Source organism: Notolepis coatsorum, assembly GCF_963971535.1.
Source record: "Notolepis coatsorum genome assembly, chromosome: 11".
Classification (NCBI taxonomy): domain Eukaryota; kingdom Metazoa; phylum Chordata; class Actinopteri; order Aulopiformes; family Paralepididae; genus Notolepis; species Notolepis coatsorum.
In genome coordinates, this window is record NC_140175.1 from 24,518,738 (window position 1) to 24,538,179 (window position 19,442).

General features: G+C 43.4%; 1 protein-coding gene across 1 annotated transcript in view; it reads left to right on the forward strand.

Annotated features, from left to right (window-relative positions):
• The window catches only part of ank1b (ankyrin 1, erythrocytic b), a gene marked incomplete at both ends in the record, with an annotated part of 83,435 nt that overhangs the window by 60,414 nt on the left and 3,579 nt on the right, over window positions 1–19,442 (forward strand). The window contains 6 exon segments of the mRNA XM_084324849.1: window positions 1–2; window positions 1,765–1,896; window positions 3,052–3,213; window positions 4,785–4,856; window positions 12,824–13,532; window positions 13,785–14,076. The exon segment at window positions 1–2 is cut by the window's left edge and continues 73 nt beyond it. Of these exon segments, the coding sequence (XP_084180975.1) occupies window positions 1–2; window positions 1,765–1,896; window positions 3,052–3,213; window positions 4,785–4,856; window positions 12,824–13,532; window positions 13,785–14,076 (1,369 nt within the window).

A 19,442-nucleotide genomic window follows, 5' to 3' on the forward strand; every position in this document is an offset into this window, starting at 1 on the left:
AGGTGAGTGCTCCGGGGTCTCCATACAATCTACTGTCTGTGTGAACTGGGAACCATTGTTTCAGAGACTCCGATACAAGTCAATAGTGTGGATTATTCTGTCTTACCTAGGGATGGATCGAGACCCGGGCCCCAAATTTCTCAAAGCCCGAAAATCAACAAGGACCGAGCTTATCGATACTGCTAGAAAGAGAGAGAGAGAGAGAGAGAGAGAGAGAGAGAGAGAGAGAGAGAGAGAGAGTGAGAGAGAGAGAGAGAGAGAGAGAGAGAGAGAGAGAGAGAGAGAGAGAGAGTCATTATTAAAATCAATCAAAACAATTGTTATACAGTAAATCAAATCACTGGTGTGCAAACATATTGATTGTCCATTGTCCCTCGATTGTATATTGCTTTACCCCTCAGTGATGAATAACGTTTTTGAATTAAATTGAATAAAATAAAAGCAATACCAGTTTGGTTAAGAATCTATTGTCATCTTTATGATAATAGAAAAATATGGATAGTGGTATCGATAAAGGCTCAAAGATGAATGAGCCCCATCCCTAGTCTTACCCTATTATTCTTCCTTTTCTGTCTGTCTGTCTGTCTGTCTGTCTGTCTGTCTGTCTGTCTGTCTGTCTGTCTGTCTGTCTGTCTGTCTGTCTGTCTGTCTGTCTGTCTGTCTGTCTGTCTGTCTGTCTGTCTGTCTGTCTGTCTGTCTGTCTGTCTGTCTGTCTGTCTGTCTGTCTGTCTGTCTGTCTGTCTGTCTGTCTGTCTGTCTGTCTGTCTGTCTGTCTGTCTGTCTGTCTGTCTGTCTGTCTGTCTGTCTGTCTGTCTGTCTGTCTGTCTGTTTGTCTGTCTGTCTGTCTGTCTCTCTCTCTCATTCTCTCGCTTTGTTTGCTTCTTAATGTATGACGTATATCATGCCAGGGTACCTTGTGTATACTGCAACTGTGTATACTGTTTACTTTACTTTGAATGAATGAATGAATGAAAAAGTTTATTTTTGAACATGTATTCTCCATATTCCTCCAAACAATTCACAGTATCTAGCTCCGTCAAACAGAACAATCATAATAAATAAAAATGAAAAAGATAAATTATAAACAAAAAGTCAAGAGCAATGTATTTAGTTAGTTCACATGTTCAAAAAAGGAGTAGAGGGAAGCTAAGCGTATTGATCCCTACCCCCTTACATTTACATTTGTTCTTCCATTAATTTGACTAGATATAACATAATTTACTATAATACATTATAGAATATACTTTTACTTATAGTACAAAAAGAAAAAACTTGATTCGCTTGACAGCAGCAAATACAATACAACACTACATAACACAATATAACATCCGCATTACTCATTTCTGTATTTCTCTAATCTGTATTTTCTAAGCTGCTTTTTAAATTGTGCCATATGTTTACTCAGTATACTGTATATTCACATTCTAATTATTTATTGCCCACATTTATTGTAACGTATAATAATATAACTGATATGGCATACAGACCCTCATCTGCACCTTTGATTACACTGTTTACTTTTCTCATATTCTTATATTCACAGTTAATTATATTGTTTACACTGTTTATTATTATTGGTCCCCCCCCCCCCCCCCCCCCTCATATATATATTTTTTAATTCAGATCTAATTGTATTGCCTATATTTATGTTTTTGTACTACTGCCCATACCTGTACTTCCCCTCCCCCCCCTCCCCCATGCTGCTATGACGCACACATTTCCCCGAGGGGATCAATAAAGGGACGTCTCATCTCATCCTCTCAGAGTTGGCGCGTGAGCTGCATTTTGGCGTGGATGACATCAACAGGATCCGTGTGGAGAACCCCAACTCTTTACTAGACCAGAGCTCCGCCCTGCTCAACCTGTGGGCGGGTAGGGAGGGCAAGAGGGCAAAGAGTAAGTCCAACGTTAACCCCAACTCTTTACTACAGTGACAGTGGCTCGGGAGGTAGAGCAGTCGTCTGGCAATCCGGAGGGTCCCGGTTCGATTCCCGCTCCTCCCGGGCAGCGTGTCGATGTGTCCTTGAGCAAGACGCTTAACCCCTAATTGCTCCCGATGAGCAGGTTGGCACCTTGCATGGTGGCCTCTGCCGTCGGTGTGTGAATGTGTGAGTGAATGGTTAATAGTAAATACGCTTAGGCAACGGAATTTCGTGGAATTTCAACGTCGAATTAAGGAATATCAAAATAAAAGCACACATTGTTGATCATGCATATTTATTAGAAAATGTTATTACAGAACTATGTTATCAATACACATTTATAAAACGAGGCATATTTAGCCACTTTTTTTTATAATTTCTTTTTACTTCTTTACTGTCACCGTAGTTTGAGAACCACTGGATTAAGGCAATTTTAAGGGATGCTGGTTCCCTAGTAGGTGATGTGGCTACGAGGTACCGTCAGTGTCACAGAAGTGCCCACAACCACTGTAATGAACATCCTCTCAGCTGTTATGGCTTTTATACAGCAGTTACCCAAACGTGTGGTTCCTGAAAAACTACTAATACTACTTCATCTACTACTACTACTACTACTACTACTACTACTACTACTACTACTACTACTACTACTACTACTACTACTACTACTACTACTACTACTACTACTACTACTACTACTACTACTACTACTACTAGTTCTACTACTACTACTACTGGGGGACTACTACTACTGGGGGACCCTGATGTAAACAAGACAAACGTCTTTCTCTGGTCTGCATTCCCTTAACAATTGTGTGTATTGAGCCGTACTGTATTGTACCCATTCTGCAATCTGTTAAATAAAGTTTTCATTCATTCACTACTACTACTATTACTACTACGACTACTACTAATAATAATACTACCACTACTACTACTACTACTGCTACTACTACTACTACTACTACTACTACTACTACTACTACTACTACTACTACTACTACTACTACTACTACTACTACTACTACTAGTAAGTAGGAATAAGATGTTCCCACTCTCTCTTCCTCCTCCTCCACCCCCCCCCCCCCCCCCCCCTTCCGCTCTTCATCCCTCTGCTTCTCCGGCTCAGTGGAGAGTCTGTATGGAGCTCTGAGGAACATTGACCGTTCAGACATTGTGAGTTCCCTGGAGAGCCATGCCGCCGCCCAGCCGGCACAAGGGTCCACGGAGGAGGGGGCCTGCCGGCTGGCCGAGCGCCACTCCACCCTCCTCTCCTCCAGTGTCAGCAATGGTAAGACGAACACACTAACACACAGGACACACATTTACTACAAGACAGTTATTAAAGAGCCCATATTATGGCCATTTGTTTACATTGCTACAAACATTTGCATTTTTTTTTTTTTTATATATATATATTTTTTTTAATTATTTTTTAAACATACACATAAACATAAACATAACAACATAAAATTAGATATACAAGCATTAATTAACAGTACACATCCAATGAAATCACCATTTAAATAAATGTATTATACGAGATATACACCTAATACTTGTTATCTAATACCCTAAACATTTGCATATTTCTATGGTCAAAAAGCACATAGTTACAGCTGTACAACAGGCTGTTGTCATTCAGCAGGCAGGCTCAGTCGGCCTCAAACAGGCCGTTTTGGCTCCTGTCTTTTTAAATGAAAATTAGCTGCTTATTCCCTGTGCTGCTGTACTTCCTGGTTCACAAAATTCAGATAAAACTGTGAAACTAGATGTTGCAGATCGGATCAAGCAATTGAATATCTTCTTTCTTGCCTAAAATGTTGTCAGAAACAACATTTAGTCAACTGTTTAGGTGGAATAAGAGAAAGAAAATTGTTTACGATCGAGCATTTCAAGCACTTCAAGGAACAGTGATTACTGAGGATAATTCCCTTTGAAGTGGATTTTGTAACTCTGCAGACGTTCTACATGCACCTCCAGCTATATATAACACACTAAAGGTAAGGGGAAAACACAAAAATATATAATATGGCCTCTTTAATAGAAAACACCCTACTGTCAACCTTTATGAACACATCACTCACCCAATATAGCCATGGGTGAGATGGACAGATGGATGCTTAGCCTGCTTTATGCTACTCTATACCCCAGGAATGGGATCATCCCTATGTTCCCCGGGTCCTATATGTTCCCCGGGTTCTATGTTCCCCGCTTTGATTGATTAATAGATTGAAATCTTTATACATTTTTATTATTTTATTCATTATTAATGTCCGCCTTGTTTCGAACGGTTAAGCTTAGGCCCTCTTTCGAACTGGTTAAGGTTAGAGTTTGGAATCAGGGCTGGTGGTCTAAAATGTTCAATCAATCAATCAAGCAAAGCGGGGAACATAGAACCCGGGGAACATAGGACCCGGGGAACATAGACATGCTCCCCCAGGAATAACCCGACCTCCAGAGGTGGAAAGTTTGTTTTACTTTAGTCATTTCACTTTCACTAGGAAATGTCTGCTAGTAGTAGTAGTAGTAGTAGTAGTAGTAGTAGTAGTAGTAGTAGTAGTAGTAGTAGTAGTAGTAGTAGTGGTAGTGGTAGTGGTAGTGGTGGTAGTATTATTAGTAGTCGTAGAACTAGTAGTAGTAGGGTAGTAGTAGTAGTAATGGTAGGTCTAATTGTACTCACTACTCTGAAAGCTAACAAAGCACTCTCTCACAGACACAGAATGTAAAGTAGCGTCACTCTTCTGTCTGCACTAACCAGGACGTAGTTGTAAACTAGCTGCTTTCCACCTCTGCTGACCTCCCTCCTCCCTCAGTTTATGGGTAACAGCGCTTTTACCTTGTTTTATGTTGCTTCACAAGAGGTCACGGACACAAGGCAACCGCGCCTAGTGCACAAGCCACGCGTTATTAGGCCCCCGTTTTTCCGAAGGGGTAAGTGGAGGGGCTCTCGGGCTGCATGGTGATGTGCTGCTCATGCTGCTGCTACTGATGATGATTCTGGTGATGCTGATGATGTTGTTGTTGTTGATTCTCTTCCGATCCTTCTGGTTAGCATTACGTGGGCTGAGGGATGGTGTGGTTCTCTCACCGTACACCCAGCCGCACCGTGGTTGTTAGCATGCGTTAAATACCGCGTCTGTGCTCGTTTTCTCCGCTGCGGGTCATTCTTTTCAGTTATGTTTTTTTTTCCACACCTATCATGATTTATTAGGCCTGAATGTGATGTTTTCTCACACGGTTTTTGAGATGAGAAATGAGGATAGCACCCTCACGCAGCCAGGGCTTTTGAGAAATGAGGATAGCACCCTCACACAGGCAGGGCTTTTGAGAAATGAGGATAGCACCCTCATACAACCAGGGCTTTTGAGAAATGAGGATAGCACCCTCACACAGCCAGGGCTTTTGAGAAATGAGGATAGCACCCTCACACAGCCAGGGCTTTTGAGAAATGAGGATAGCACCCTCACACAGCCAGGGCTTTTGAGAAATGAGGATAGCACCCTCATACAGCCAGGGCTTTTGATATGAGAAGCAAGGATAGCATCTTCACAGCCAGGGTTTGAGTAGGACCTACAGTATGTCTTCTAAGACAGATAAGTTTACACACAGATTTCACATCAATCAAATACTACTACAGAAATGGGAGGGGGGGAAATGGTGTGTTTGAAATTTGACAATTTCTTTTTTTTTATATAAATGCGTGCAAGTGTGTGTGTGTGTCTGGGATGGACACACTAATGTTATTTCAAAGTGGCGGTATGACACAGATAATGTGCACTGGGCCTTCATACCTTGATTTTATCCCTCAGTTTGTTTCTTCACTCTCTCCCCCCCCCCTGAGAACGAGACAGAATTTCAGCATTCCACCCGCATTGAAAAGGCATGTGTCAGTAATGCCTTCTCAGCGTCTTTGGGCGTTGAAATGCTGTCTTTTTTTTCAGGAGGCTCTCTCTCTCTCTCTCTGAATCTATGACATGTTCATATCTGCTACCCAGCCGCACTACTCTTCCTACCTCCCCCTCCTCCTCCTCCTCCTCCTCCTCCTCACAGCTCTTCCTGCCCGACCTCTGACCTCATATGACCTCATGTTGACCTCTGGGCCTCCTCTCTCCTGTCATCTTGTCTTCCCTCGTTCCGTCGAGCGGGGACCCTCTCCTCCTCTCTCGATCCAGCTCTCTTGTGTGTCCACTACAGTTGAAGCACGCGCACGCTGCATGCCTAGCTGTACAGTACATGTGTGTGTGTCTGTGTGTGTGTGTCTGTGTGTGTGTGTGTCTGTGTGTGCGTCTGTGTTTCAGACCTGGGCCGAATAGTTGAGTATGTTTCAAGTATCTGAGTATGCAGAGGGGGGCTTGATTGAGCTTACCTTGCCATCGACATGTCCAGTAAGTTGAAATGAAGCTCACCCCAAATCACTCGGATACCTGAGAACGTTTCCAACAACGTTGTGGCCCACGTCTGGTGACTTTGAGTCACAGGCATTAAGTGTATTAACCATAGATATATATAACTAGATGGTGCAAGGCGGAGTCTCTCACCGGTGGCCATCTTGTCACAGTCAACTATTCTGGTACGTTCTATGGTAGCTGTACAAAAATACTCTTAACTCGCTGAAAACTTGACGGATTTACAAGCGGTTTGGTTTATTACAAACGTTATTAACGTGGCTATGATTCGGGATGCTTGGACATGTTGAAATTATTTTCATATGAAAGTCCATTATCAGTATGCAGTCTGATAACTACATCTCTGACGTTTATAACAAACCAAACCGTTTGAAAATCCGTTGTAAATTGAGCAAGCTATGGTTATTTCAATAGTACATGCACCACCATAGACATTCATGTTATGAGTGGGCATGCTGCCTGTGGCAAGATGGCCGCCATGTGGCAACGTCACAGTCTCCATTGGCCAGCCACCGCGGGTGAGTCATCTAGCCTTTATGTCTATGGTAGTCACTGTGTTGGCGAAGGTCGGCGTGAGTGAGAGGATGACTTGGGATGAGACGAAGACCATTTTACTGTGCTTGCCGTCCTTGATCCTAACGTGCACGGCATGCTTTCTGTGTTTCTGATGTTTTCCTTACCGTGTAAATTACTTTCTGTTGTTTCTCTGTTCCATGGGTGTTTTATTTTATTCATTTATAAGTTTTTTTTCAATTGTATTATTATGTATTATTAACATGTCACTTGATTTTCAGTGAATTCAATGTTGTGTTTTTTTATGCTAAGCTATATAACTTGTGGAGATAGAATAAAGGGTTGAATGAATGAATGAATGAACCCATGTTTAACTGCATAGCGCATAATGTTCTGCGTACAATGCTGCGGGAGTACGGTGTCATCCACTCGGGCAAAATAGCTGTTATGTTTAATGTTTGAAAACTATGGAGTGACTAATGAACCTTACTAACCTAACTAACCCGCTAACATAAAGAGTGATGTCCCACTATAATTGGCTTGTTGACAATCGTCTGAATTAGGGATGCTCGATATTGGCTTTTTTACCGATACCGATATACCGATATTGTCCAACTCTTAATTTCCGATACCGATATCAACCGATATCAACCGATACCGATATATGCAGGGCCCCCCCCCCCCCCAAAAAAACTGAATAATTTCAGGTAATTAACATTAGATATCTCTTGTTGTGGAATTGACACAACATTATGCATACTTTTGACAATAAATTAAATCAGAATTTGTTCTTACTTGCTTGCCTGGGTAAATAACGGTTATAGAAATGTAAAAGAAAATTTAAAAAATAATTTTTAAAACCGATACCGATATTTTCCGATATCACATTTTAATGCCGATATCAGCCGATAATATCGGTAGGCCGATAATATCGGACATCCCTAGTCTGAATGATGAGCTAACATACCTAACTATCCATAATTCTGCCATAACTTTAACGTTAAGTGGTCACGTGTGAGACTGTTCTGGTCCCAAAGGTGTGAGAGTTTAAGTGTCAGTGGTTCATGTATATTTTAAAAGTGTCAAACAACACACAGCTAATGTGCTTCAGATATTTCACACTTAAAGTAAACTTATTTTGCCCTGAAAGGATGGCGTGGCTTCAGTGACTTCATTGTTAGAATGTTATGCAGCTGCAGGGATATCGGTGTGGTGTGTAGATGTGTGTGTGTGTGTGTGTGTGTGTGTGTGTGTGTGTGTGTGTGTGTGTGTGTGTGTGTGTGTGTGTGTGTGTGTGTGTGTGTGTGTGTGTGTGTGTGTGTGTGTGTGTGTGTGTGTGTGTGTGTGTGTGTGTGTGTGTGGTGTGTGTGTGTGGTGTGTGGTGTGTGTGGTGTGTGTGTGTGTGTGTGTGTGTGTGAGTGTGTGTATGTGTCATCATCTGTATTATGACGTGCAATATGTGTGTGTGTGTGTCATCATCTCTCTTATGACGTGCAGTATATCTGTGTGTGTGTGTGTGTGTGTGTGTGTGTGTGTGTGTGTGTGTGTGTGTGTGTGTTTTGTGCGTTAAGTAGAATACGTGGTGTGGTGTGCATTGTATTGTACTGTGATTTAATTGTATTTCTTTGTGCCACGACAATCTGTGTGGAATGAATTTGTGCTTCACCACATTTTGTGCCTTCTACACTTTAGTGTGTGTGTGTGTGTGTGTGTGTTTATGTTTAAGAGTACGGGAAAGACATACCCAGATTCATGCTCTTCATCCCTCCTAACCCAGCTCTTCCTCACCCATCCCATTTTACAAAAAGCATTTCATCCTCCCTGCCCTTTATGCCATCCCAGAAGACACGCGAGACAGTCCACTCACTCTGTTCTGTTCACTGGCATAGATCCTGTGAAAGAAAAGGAAACCGACTCCATAAACACCTGTGTCCTCCAGCGTCCATTAAAGAAGTATTTCACCCATTAATACACATTATTTGGTGTCCACCCTATAGGTGTTACTGAAACCCTTTTAGCTGTATCCTTACACCTGTTTTTAAAGCATTTGTTTTGATTCAAAGTGGCGTTTGCTAAATGAAAAGAGGAGAGTAGGGGAGCGTGTGGATCATTTTACTAATCTAATTAAAGGATCAATAGGCGGCCGCTGATGTTTGGCAACATTTCAGATTTCTTATTATATCTCGACAGTCATCTAAGGTACTCAAAAAACACGTTTGACACTGAAATGAAAAAGAAAACAGTCATTCCGGTAAGGGGCAGGTGCTAAAAAAAACGACATCCAATCAAACGACCAAGTCAAATGATTGGAACGAGTGAGCTGTCTATCAAACCCTCTAGTGACACGCGTGTTTTATGCGCATAGCAGTTGAGCGCGTACACAAAGGCCTGCTGCAACATCTTGAATTACAACATCCCTTCCTTGAATTAACAGTATTGTCCATGTTGAATCTTGTTGAAATTATTTAATTGGAAAGTACAGTAATCAACATCTGAGATTATTACAGTCTAATATTGTTATAATGATGAATTAATCTCCACTATTGAATCAAATGAATTGCCGCTAATAACCGATTTACTTGCATCACGGGAAACATAATGGGAAGTTATTGCAAAAGAACATAACTTTAATTATGGGTGAATTACTTCTTTGACCTCTATGCTCCATCTGCTTAGACTCACTGGACCTTATCTATCAAGCAGTATGAACAACATTATATACTGCTAATGTATGCAATCAGAATATGCCAGTATCGATAAATGAGGTCCATTGACCCCAAAAAGATGACATCTCAGACACAAACTTATATCAATATCTACAGTATACTTATCCTACTAATAACAGATTTATAATAATAAGTGATTGCATTAATTTACAGACATACAATATACTGTATATATATATGTATGTGTTATGGTAAATGTGGGGAAATAGTGATTTCCTGGGATATATGTAGAGAAAATTAGGACAATGTGACACAGCCATGGCAGGATCATTTTGATTACCTCCATGGCATGGTGAGTGTGCAAATAATTCAAACTGATTAGGATATCAACCCACAAACGTTTGCTGTATTTCAGAAGAATCTCTATTTTAGGTTAGGGTTAGGCGTGAGTCTGTGAGGTTAAGGTTAGAGTTAAAGTAAGGGGTTAGGTTTATAAACAAATATGTGTAAAAAGATATGGAGAATTTAATCAGATTAGGATATAAACCGTGTAAATGTTCACTGCATTAGAGCCTTATTAACAGATATGATTGGCCTGGGAAATCTCACATACTGTATACCGATCTGACAAGGATGTGCATATATTTACCATAACACATATACTGTATATAATCTCTTTCTTTTTTTTACTATATTTACAAGTTTTTGGTCCCAAATACTTTCTGATTGAGAAATTCTCAACATTTGTGAATGTTTGGCTGCGTATGTATGTGTGTGTGCGTGTGTGTGTGCATGCACGTGTGAAGATGTGGGAGTGTGTGTGTTTTGAGTGCATATGTTTATGCATGCGGGACATTTTTTGGTGTCAGTTCAATGATAACTTGCAATTTTTATCTGTAGAATCTGCAAGCCTCGGCTTCCCCACACTGGTGACTTGTGACTAGGGTTGGAACGATAAAAGGAATATTGCCTTAAAACAACTAATTGATATTGGGGCTGGGCGATAATTCAATATGATAATTTATTGTGTGATAATGAAATCATATCGTGATGAAATCAGGATATCGAGATATCGTGATACACAATTCTATTGTCTAAATTGATAATGAGAAGAATTTGATATGAAATATTTGTTATAACATTTGTATAACAGTTTTGGTTTTATTTCACACTTGACATTACTGCACAACAACTGGATTACGTAGCCTATGATTTTACATAGGTGAGCAGATATCGTGATTTATAATATATCAATATCGAGAAGTCTTATCGTGATATTGATTTCTTCCATATTGCCCAGCCCTAATTAGCATCACAACTGTTTATCATGAAAGAGGTTTTCAAAAAGTTAATTTGCTCATTTTAATGATCAATGCAGCCTTCAATAGTCTCCAACAGTGATTGATAAAAGACATCGTTTGAAATAGAAATGGATTCAAATTAGGATGGCACAATTCATTTGATTTGATATGGCCTAATGCAATTTCTCAATCACAGGAGGCTGCAATATTTTATAAAAGGCAATATTTGTCAAAAATACTGTTTTAAATGAAGTATTGTGGTGCTGCAGAGAATCCCTGGCCCAAACGTTTAGTACAGACCCCTGCAAAAATAACACCCTGATCATTTTATACTTTTTTTCAATGAGAAGGAAAATCGTGAAGCAAAAATTATGATTACGTCTAATATTGTGAATCATATTGCAATTGCAATATACAGTATGTCAAAAGAATCAGAACATGAACTTGTCCTACAAATCGTTAATACAAATATGTATCTGTAATGAAATTAACAACAACATGCCACAAGTCAGACTTACATCTATAGTCCCCATCTGGCACATCTGGCTACAGCTAAATATGTTAAGCAAATATCCAGATTGCTTCAAAGGTTTTTCACAACCAATGTTTGATATTTACAGTTATGTCACTCACTTTCACGTTCTGATACTCTCAGAGAGGAGTACTTGTATCTGCAACATGACAAAATTCACGTTCATTCTATTTTAGATGATTTTAAAGCATCGACGATGAAAATATCTTGCTAGAAAATCTAGTACCACCATGATAATGAATGATGTTAAATATCGTGCCAACCCCACTTACAACATATTACACCAGACTCCCTTTCTTTCTCTTCCTGTCAAGGAACACAGGTTATCATCCGCTCCCTCGCTTCCTTACTTCCTATGAAATGAACCCAAGCCGCGTTATTTCTTTTCGTAGCCGCATTTTGCGGAGACGCTCTCTGATTGGCCACTTCATGTGACATGTGCGCCCAATCGTGTGACGCCTGTTTCTACACCGGTTAAGCTTAGGCACTCTTTCGTAGTTGGTTAAGGTTAGAGTTTGTCTTAGAGCAGGGCGATAGAGCACCAGCCCTGATTCCAAACTCTAACCTTAACCAAATTCGAAAGAGTCGCCTAAGCTTAACCAGTGATAAACTAGGCGTTAGGTAGTTTGCAGGCTGTTAGACCCGGAAATGGGCAAAGACACAGCTCGTCACGCGATTGGGCGCACATGTCAGTGGCCAATCAGAGAGCGTCAGTCAGTGGCCAATCAGAGAGCGTCTCCGCAAAATGCGGCTACGGAAAAAAATAACGCACCCAAGCCCCCCCGTTGACCATATTCACACAGCGGCCATTTTGCTCTGATGTCATGCTCAGGTTGGGATTCCTTTGGGGAAATTCTTGGGATTCCTTTCCTATGGAATCCCAACCTGAGCATGACGTAAAAGCAAAATGGCCGCCGTGTGAATATGGTCAATGCACCCCGACCCCACAGACAATGGATGACCACTCCATTTCTAGGTCCCCTTTCCCTTACTCCACTCGTAGGCCGTGTCCCAATAATGGCAAAAGGGCTTCCTTTACTTAGAAACCACTGTTGTGGCGGAACAATAAAGGAAGCCAAGTGGGAAAGAAAGATGATGTTTTTCACTGCTTCCAGCAGGACACGACTGTAGGCGTTATTGGGGGGGGAGATGATTGGGAACATGTGCCGCTTTTTAAACTGGAAGTCGTGTAAAACATAAAGGCTGGAATTGATCAAGGCGCGTAGGAGTGCTGCTGCGGGGATCGGTTTAGTCTTTGAGATGGAAAAGCATACTTGGTCTGTGATCCCTAAAGCAGCGGTCCTACTCTGAAGCGCTTGATCAACTCCCCCCCCCCCCCCCCCCCCCCCGGGAACTCTTTCCTTTGCATTTTGGGACAGGGCTGAGCAGAAACGGTCACCCCCCCCAACACCGCCCCCCTCCACCGCTGTGCCTGCGTGGTGTTAGTTTCTCTCTTGTCTCGCCCCTGTCCTCGCTGCAGGTTACAGGGTGGTGCAGGAGGAGCTGCTGTCCCCGGCCTCCATGCAGTACAACCTGCCCTCCCCGCTGGGCATCGAGCCCTACTGGCAGGAGGTCTCCAGCCTGGAGTGCGCCCCCATGGCCACCACCGAGGAGGACACGCTGATGGAGATGTCGGACGTGCAGGTGTGGCCGGCGGGGGTCAGCCCCTCGCTGGTGACGGTGGAGGACTCGTCCCTGGACGGCGGCAGCAGCCGGGCGGACGACTCGGAGGGCGCCACGCTCTCCCTGCCCTGCAGCCTGGGCCGCCCCGGCAGCTGTGCCAGCGGGGCGAGCGGCTCCATCATGGAGCTGGAGGAGGAGGAGGAGGAGGACGAGGAAGGGGAGGTGGAGGAGGAGGGGGGGGCGGCGCCACGGCTGCACGGGCCGGCGGACAGGGACAGGGACAAGGACAGGGATAGGGCCAGTGGCGCCGTCCCCAAGGTCAACTTAAACGGCCAGCCGGGAGGTCAGAGGTCGGACGGAAGGAGGGGGGAGGCCGCGGCTTCGGGAGGAGGAGGTGTAGGTGCCAGGGGAGGAGGAGGAGGAGGAGGAGGAGGAGGAGGAGGAGGAGGAAGTGTAGGGCTGGGTTCAGAAGACGGGCTTTCTGTTGTTGCAGGGCAGCAGGTTTATGCCCAGCTGTGTGAGATGTCGGGACTGAGTCGGGCCCTGGAGCACAACGGAGACAACAGGTAACGTTACACCCGCCGGGGCTCAGAGCGGCTCCGTGTCCCCAAGCGCGTTCTCTCTTTCTCTTCCGTCTTTCCATGTTCAAGTTATTTCTCTATTTCCTGTTATCTTTTTGTTATCGACCCCTTATAACTCTCCCTTTTCTCCATCTGTTATCACTTTGATTCTCGTTTTCACGTCTCTCTCTCTCTCCATCTCTCTCTCCATCTCTCTCCCCGTCTCTCTTTCCCTCCCCTCCCCCTCTCTCTTCTCAGGGTGGTGGGAGGTGGCGCGTTCCAGCCCTACCTGCCGGACAAGGACTCCCTCCAGAGCTGGGTGGTGAGCTCCCAGGCCCGGGGGGTGTCATCGGGACGGGACGGCACTACTGTCCAGGGGCTGCGCGTGGTCCAGGAGGCTCTGCTGACGCCGGTGTGTGACACGGGTTACTCACAGGTGCTCCGCGGGCGCTTCCTGCAGGGCACACAGCCTTTTGACAAGGGGCTGGGCTTTTCTCACCAGGAGGCGGGGCTACGTGCCTGGGAACAGGAGGAGCGGAGGCTGGGCCAGGTCAGGTTGTCGCGTCGACCACCACCCCCCCCCGCTGCTTCCTGTGCCTGGAGGAGGAACATCCTGTTCATGCCTTTCTTTTCGTTTCTTTTTGCATAGGAAGAAAATCGCTTTTAAACGATATTGAACATTGGTGGAACCTTTTGTTGTAGAGCTACCTGGCCCACGATAAGAGTTAATATGCTGACGCCCCTTCCGTCAGTTGCTCCCGTGGTTCGTGTGTGTGGGGAAACAGAGTTTTTTTTACATTCACTTGCATAGGTATTGCATACCGAGCATATTGTTTTGTAAGTAAAAAAAGGTTTGATTTATGTAACAGACACACGTCCTGCTCACGCTGTGCAAGGACTTATTTGATACATTAAAGGCATAATGAGTAGAATTATCCTAAAAAAAACAATGTATATAGACTCATTCACGCATAATCCCTCTCAATCATCAACACTAGAAAGTGTACGGCAGTCTCTTTATCTGCAGAGACCCTTCACTCTGCCTGCTCATCAACCTTTGGGCAGCGAGTGCATGTTATGTGCACGTTATGTGCACGTCGCGTGCATGTATCCCCTCCATACTCCCCCACATGGAATGCACCTGATTGGATAAACGCGCTGCTAGTGGGCGGTCCCCGGTTCACTGCTCCTGTTTTCGAAAAGAAAATAGCAGCTTGTTCACTTGTCAACTTTCTTTCTCTTTTTCTACCTAAAGTTGAACCTAAAATATGTTTCCGACAACATTTTTAGTGGAAGGTTTGATATGATATCGCCGGATCAGCGGATCTTGAGTCATATTTGATCTGCAATGCCTAGTTTGACAGTCTGATATGTTCAGCGTTTCTATGGAAACATCACATTGTTTTGGTGGTGCTCTAGTGACATCTAGTGGCTGAAACTACTTAGTACGCCTTTAACAGGATCCACTTCATCCACGTTAGCTTGTGTTGAAAGTAGGATTCGCAATACCTATGCAAGTGAATGGAAGGAGAGAAACAAGGTAATCTCCATTCCCCCCATTGCACAGACCACGGGACCAGCTGATCCAGATGAGAGGGCCAGTATAGACGGTTTCAAAGTGACAATAACATTCTAAAAGGACCAAAGTTTATTTCCTGTTGTTAATGCAATAGTTCACAGGAAATACATTTTTGGTCTAAACTGTTCCATAGCAACAGAATTCCAGTGAACCCGTCTATATGGACTTACGGCAAAGTCGAGGAGACTATAAAAGAAGGAAGGGTCATGACTCATTACATCATAATACCAGTGTTCAAAAAACTCATCTGTAATGTTAGTCTGTTACTAAGCTCAATCACATATGCATCAGAAGCTCCAGTCCGTCATAAATCTTGCACAACATTAACTTAACCTGATAAGCTGTAAGCCGTATTTCGCCTAAAGGTACATGCCTAAGTAAATGGAAGATTGCTCCGCAAGGTCAATTTGCATGTTCTTGGTATCTAGGAACATCTAGGGACCTGGGGGTATGTATTTCCATTTCTTGAGTAAATTGTAATGAAGAAAAGGAGAATATAAATTATGATTTATGATTTTTGCATCTTTGATCAAAAATTGATACGGGTAGGAGAAAATGCTCACTGAGCTCATTCACCACCTTATTGAGATCATGTGTACAAAAAATCTAAGCAAATGAACCGCGGGAAGATGATTAAAGATTTGTAGATACAGTAATTAATGATAATCGATTTTAATTATAAATTCATATTAGACCTTGAACTTGACCTTGACCTTATTATGGCCAAATCATACATCTATGGATAGGGAAAATGCTCCTCTTTCCAATGGCAGGGTTGAATCTGGATTTAGTCATTTCCTTGCGGTTTCTACGATAATTCGCATTTTCCGATACATTTGTATTTCCGATAAATCGTATAAAACATCAGTAAAAATGAAAATATACACTTTGACTACTGTTTTTGATAGGGTTATGGTCTTTACTCTTGGCTACAAAAAAAATATTTAAAAACATTGACCTCTTAACATCCAAGGGCCCACATGTGGACGATTCTTTGCCGACCTCTAGTGGCTCGGGTGTGCATTTCTTTTAATACAATATATAGATATAGAATTAAAGCCATATTTGTTGCCTGTCGATTGCCCTTATAGGTGACAAAATCCGTTGAGTGGTTCTCGAGTTACATGCCGATATGTGAGGCGTGCCCCAAAGTACGCAAAAGTACACATTACCACCCCCGACTCCCGGGGCTCTAGCTCCGTCAATCATTTGGCGATCTCGAAAGTCATTGCACAGGGTTGTAGCCAATGAGTGTGGCTTTCCAATGATACCACATGATATGATAATTGGGGATCTAATACGGTCTCTATTGATCGATTTATGATAAAGAAAAGCAGGGTCCCCCTATAGGCTTAACTGTCTTATAAATTGCCTTTTCCAGTGTTTAGCATTGTTTTCTAGCAATGTGGGGTTGTACCAACACTGATTTGATGTGAAATCTCTAGCTACTCCCATTTCTTCAGTTCAGCTCAGACAAGAACCTTCCCCACTGAACCAAGCCATTCAGAATGTACTCGCTATCCTACGTAGCAAGGCGCTGATCTGGTTGTAGTCACCGCCCACAATCAACAATTCGCTCAACAACGGAGCAGTGGGAATAATGCGGAAGCGGTCTCCCTGTCCCCGACTTTACCTCTCTCTCTCTCCCTCCCTCTCTCCACCTGCATTTTACACACAATCGCGAGGAGCTGCTCACACAGCGCACACGCGCGCACGGAGCGATCTATCCTCCCTCTCTATCCTCTCTCTCTCTCCACCTGCATTTTACACACAATCGCGAGGAGCCGCTCACAGCGCGCACAGAGCGATCTATCCTCTCTCTCTCTCTCCACATGCATTTTACACACAATCGCGAGGAGCCGCTCACAGCACGCACAGAGCGATCTATCCTCTCTCTCTCTCCACCTGCATTTTACACACAATCGCGAGGAGACGCTCACACAGCGCGCACGGACCGATCTATCCTCTCTCTCTCTCCACCTGCATTTTACACACAATCGCGAGGAGACGCTCACACAGCGCGCACGGACCGTTCTATCCTCTCTCTCTCTCCACCTGCATTTTACACACAATCGCGAGAAGACGCTCACACAGCGCACACAGCGCGCACGGAGCGATCTATCCTCTCTCTCTCTCCCTCTCTCTCTTGCTCGCTCGTTCTCTCTCTCGCTCTCTCTCGTATCTATCAAGTTGTGTGGGTGACTGTCACTCAAAGCGCTTATGGGCAGAGCCCAGCCCAAAACAGCTTGAAATCTTGGAAAAGTGGAAAAATACTGCTTTAGAGTACTTGATTAGAAATACAAAACAATGCATTTTTTTTTTACCTTACAGATGTGTTCCATAGACTCACAGGAATTGTTTAAAATTGCCCAAATAGTGAAAGGAATAGCAAAACATGGGACCTTTAACTTGCATGCAAATACATTTTTTTATTAACATATACACAGCAAACGAGAACACATGAAGCATTAGCTAAATAACAACACAACAACAACAAAATGCCAGTGTCTCCATCACCCAGATTAATTACCCTGTTACACTGAGAGGGGAGAGATGAAGGAGTGGTCTGTCATCATGCTGACTGTATGAAGGAGTGGTCTGTCCATTCATCACTATACTAACTGTAAGAAGGAGTGGTCTGTTCATTCATCACTAAGCTACTGTAACTAAGAAGGAGTGGTCTGTTCATTCATCACTAAGCTACTGTAACTAAGAAGGAGTGGTCTGTTCATTCATCACTAAGCTACTGTAACTAAGAAGGAGTGGTCTGTTCATTCATCACTAAGCTACTGTAACTGTAAGAAGGGGTGGTCTGTTCATTCATCACTAAGCTACTGTAACTGTAAGAAGGGGTGGTCTGTCCATTCCCCACCATGCTGACTGTAACTGTAAGAAGGGGTGGTCTGTCCATTCCCCACCATGCTGACTGTAACTGTAAGAAGGGGTGGTCTGTCCATTCCCCACCATGCTAACTGTAAGAAGGGGTGGTCTGTCCATTCATCACTATACTAACTGTATGAAGGAGTGGTCTGTCCATTCCCCACCATGCTGACTGTAACTGTAAGAAGGGGTGGTCTGTCCATTCCCCACCATGCTGACTGTAACTGTAAGAAGGAGTGGTCTGTCCATTCCCCACCATGCTAACTGTATGAAGGAGTGGTCTGTTTATTCCCCACCATGCTAACTGTATGAAGGAGTGGTCTGTTCATTCCCCACCATGCTAACTGTATGATGGAGTGGTCTGTCCATTCATCACTATACTGACTGTAAGAAGGAGTGGTCTGTCCATTCATCACTATACTAACTGTAAGAAGGGGTGGTCTGTCCATTCATCACTATACTAACTGTAAGAAGGAGTGGTCTGTCCATTCCCCACCATGCTGACTGTAACTGTAAGAAGGGGTGGTCTGTCCATTCATCACTATACTAACTGTAAGAAGGGGTGGTCTGTCCATTCCCCACCATGCTGACTGTAACTGTAAGAAGGGGTGGTCTGTCCATTCATCACTATACTAACTGTAAGAAGGGGTGGTCTGTCCATTCCCCACCATGCTGACTGTAACTGTAAGAAGGGGTGGTCTGTCCATTCCCCACCATGCTGACTAAGAAGGAGTGGTCTGTCCATTCATCACTGTACTAACTGTAAGAAGGGGTGGTCTGTCCATTCCCCACCATGCTGACTGTAACTGTAAGAAGGGGTGGTCTGTCCATTCCCCACCATGCTGACTGTAAGAAGGAGTGGTCTGTCCATTCATCACTATACTAACTGTAAGAAGGAGTGGTCTGTCCATTCATCACCATGCTAACTGTAAGAAGGAGTGGTCTGTCCATTCATCACTATACTAACTGTAAGAAGGAGTGGTCTGTCCATTCATCACTATACTAACTGTAAGAAGGAGTGGTCTGTCCATTCATCACTATACTAACTGTAAGAAGGAGTGGTCTGTCCATTCATCACCATGCTAACTGTAAGAAGGAGTGGTCTGTCCATTCATCACTATACTAACTGTAAGAAGGAGTGGTCTGTCCATTCATCACTATACTAACTGTAAGAAGGAGTGGTCTGTCCATTCATCACTATACTAACTGTAAGAAGGAGTGGTCTGTCCATTCATCACTATACTAACTGTAAGAAGGAGTGGTCTGTCCATTCATCACTATACTAACTGTAAGAAGGAGTGGTCTGTCCATTCATCACTATACTAACTGTAAGAAGGAGTGGTCTGTCCATTCATCACCATGCTAACTGTAAGAAGGAGTGGTCTGTCCATTCATCACTATACTAACTGTAAGAAGGAGTGGTCTGTCCATTCATCACCATGCTAACTGTAAGAAGG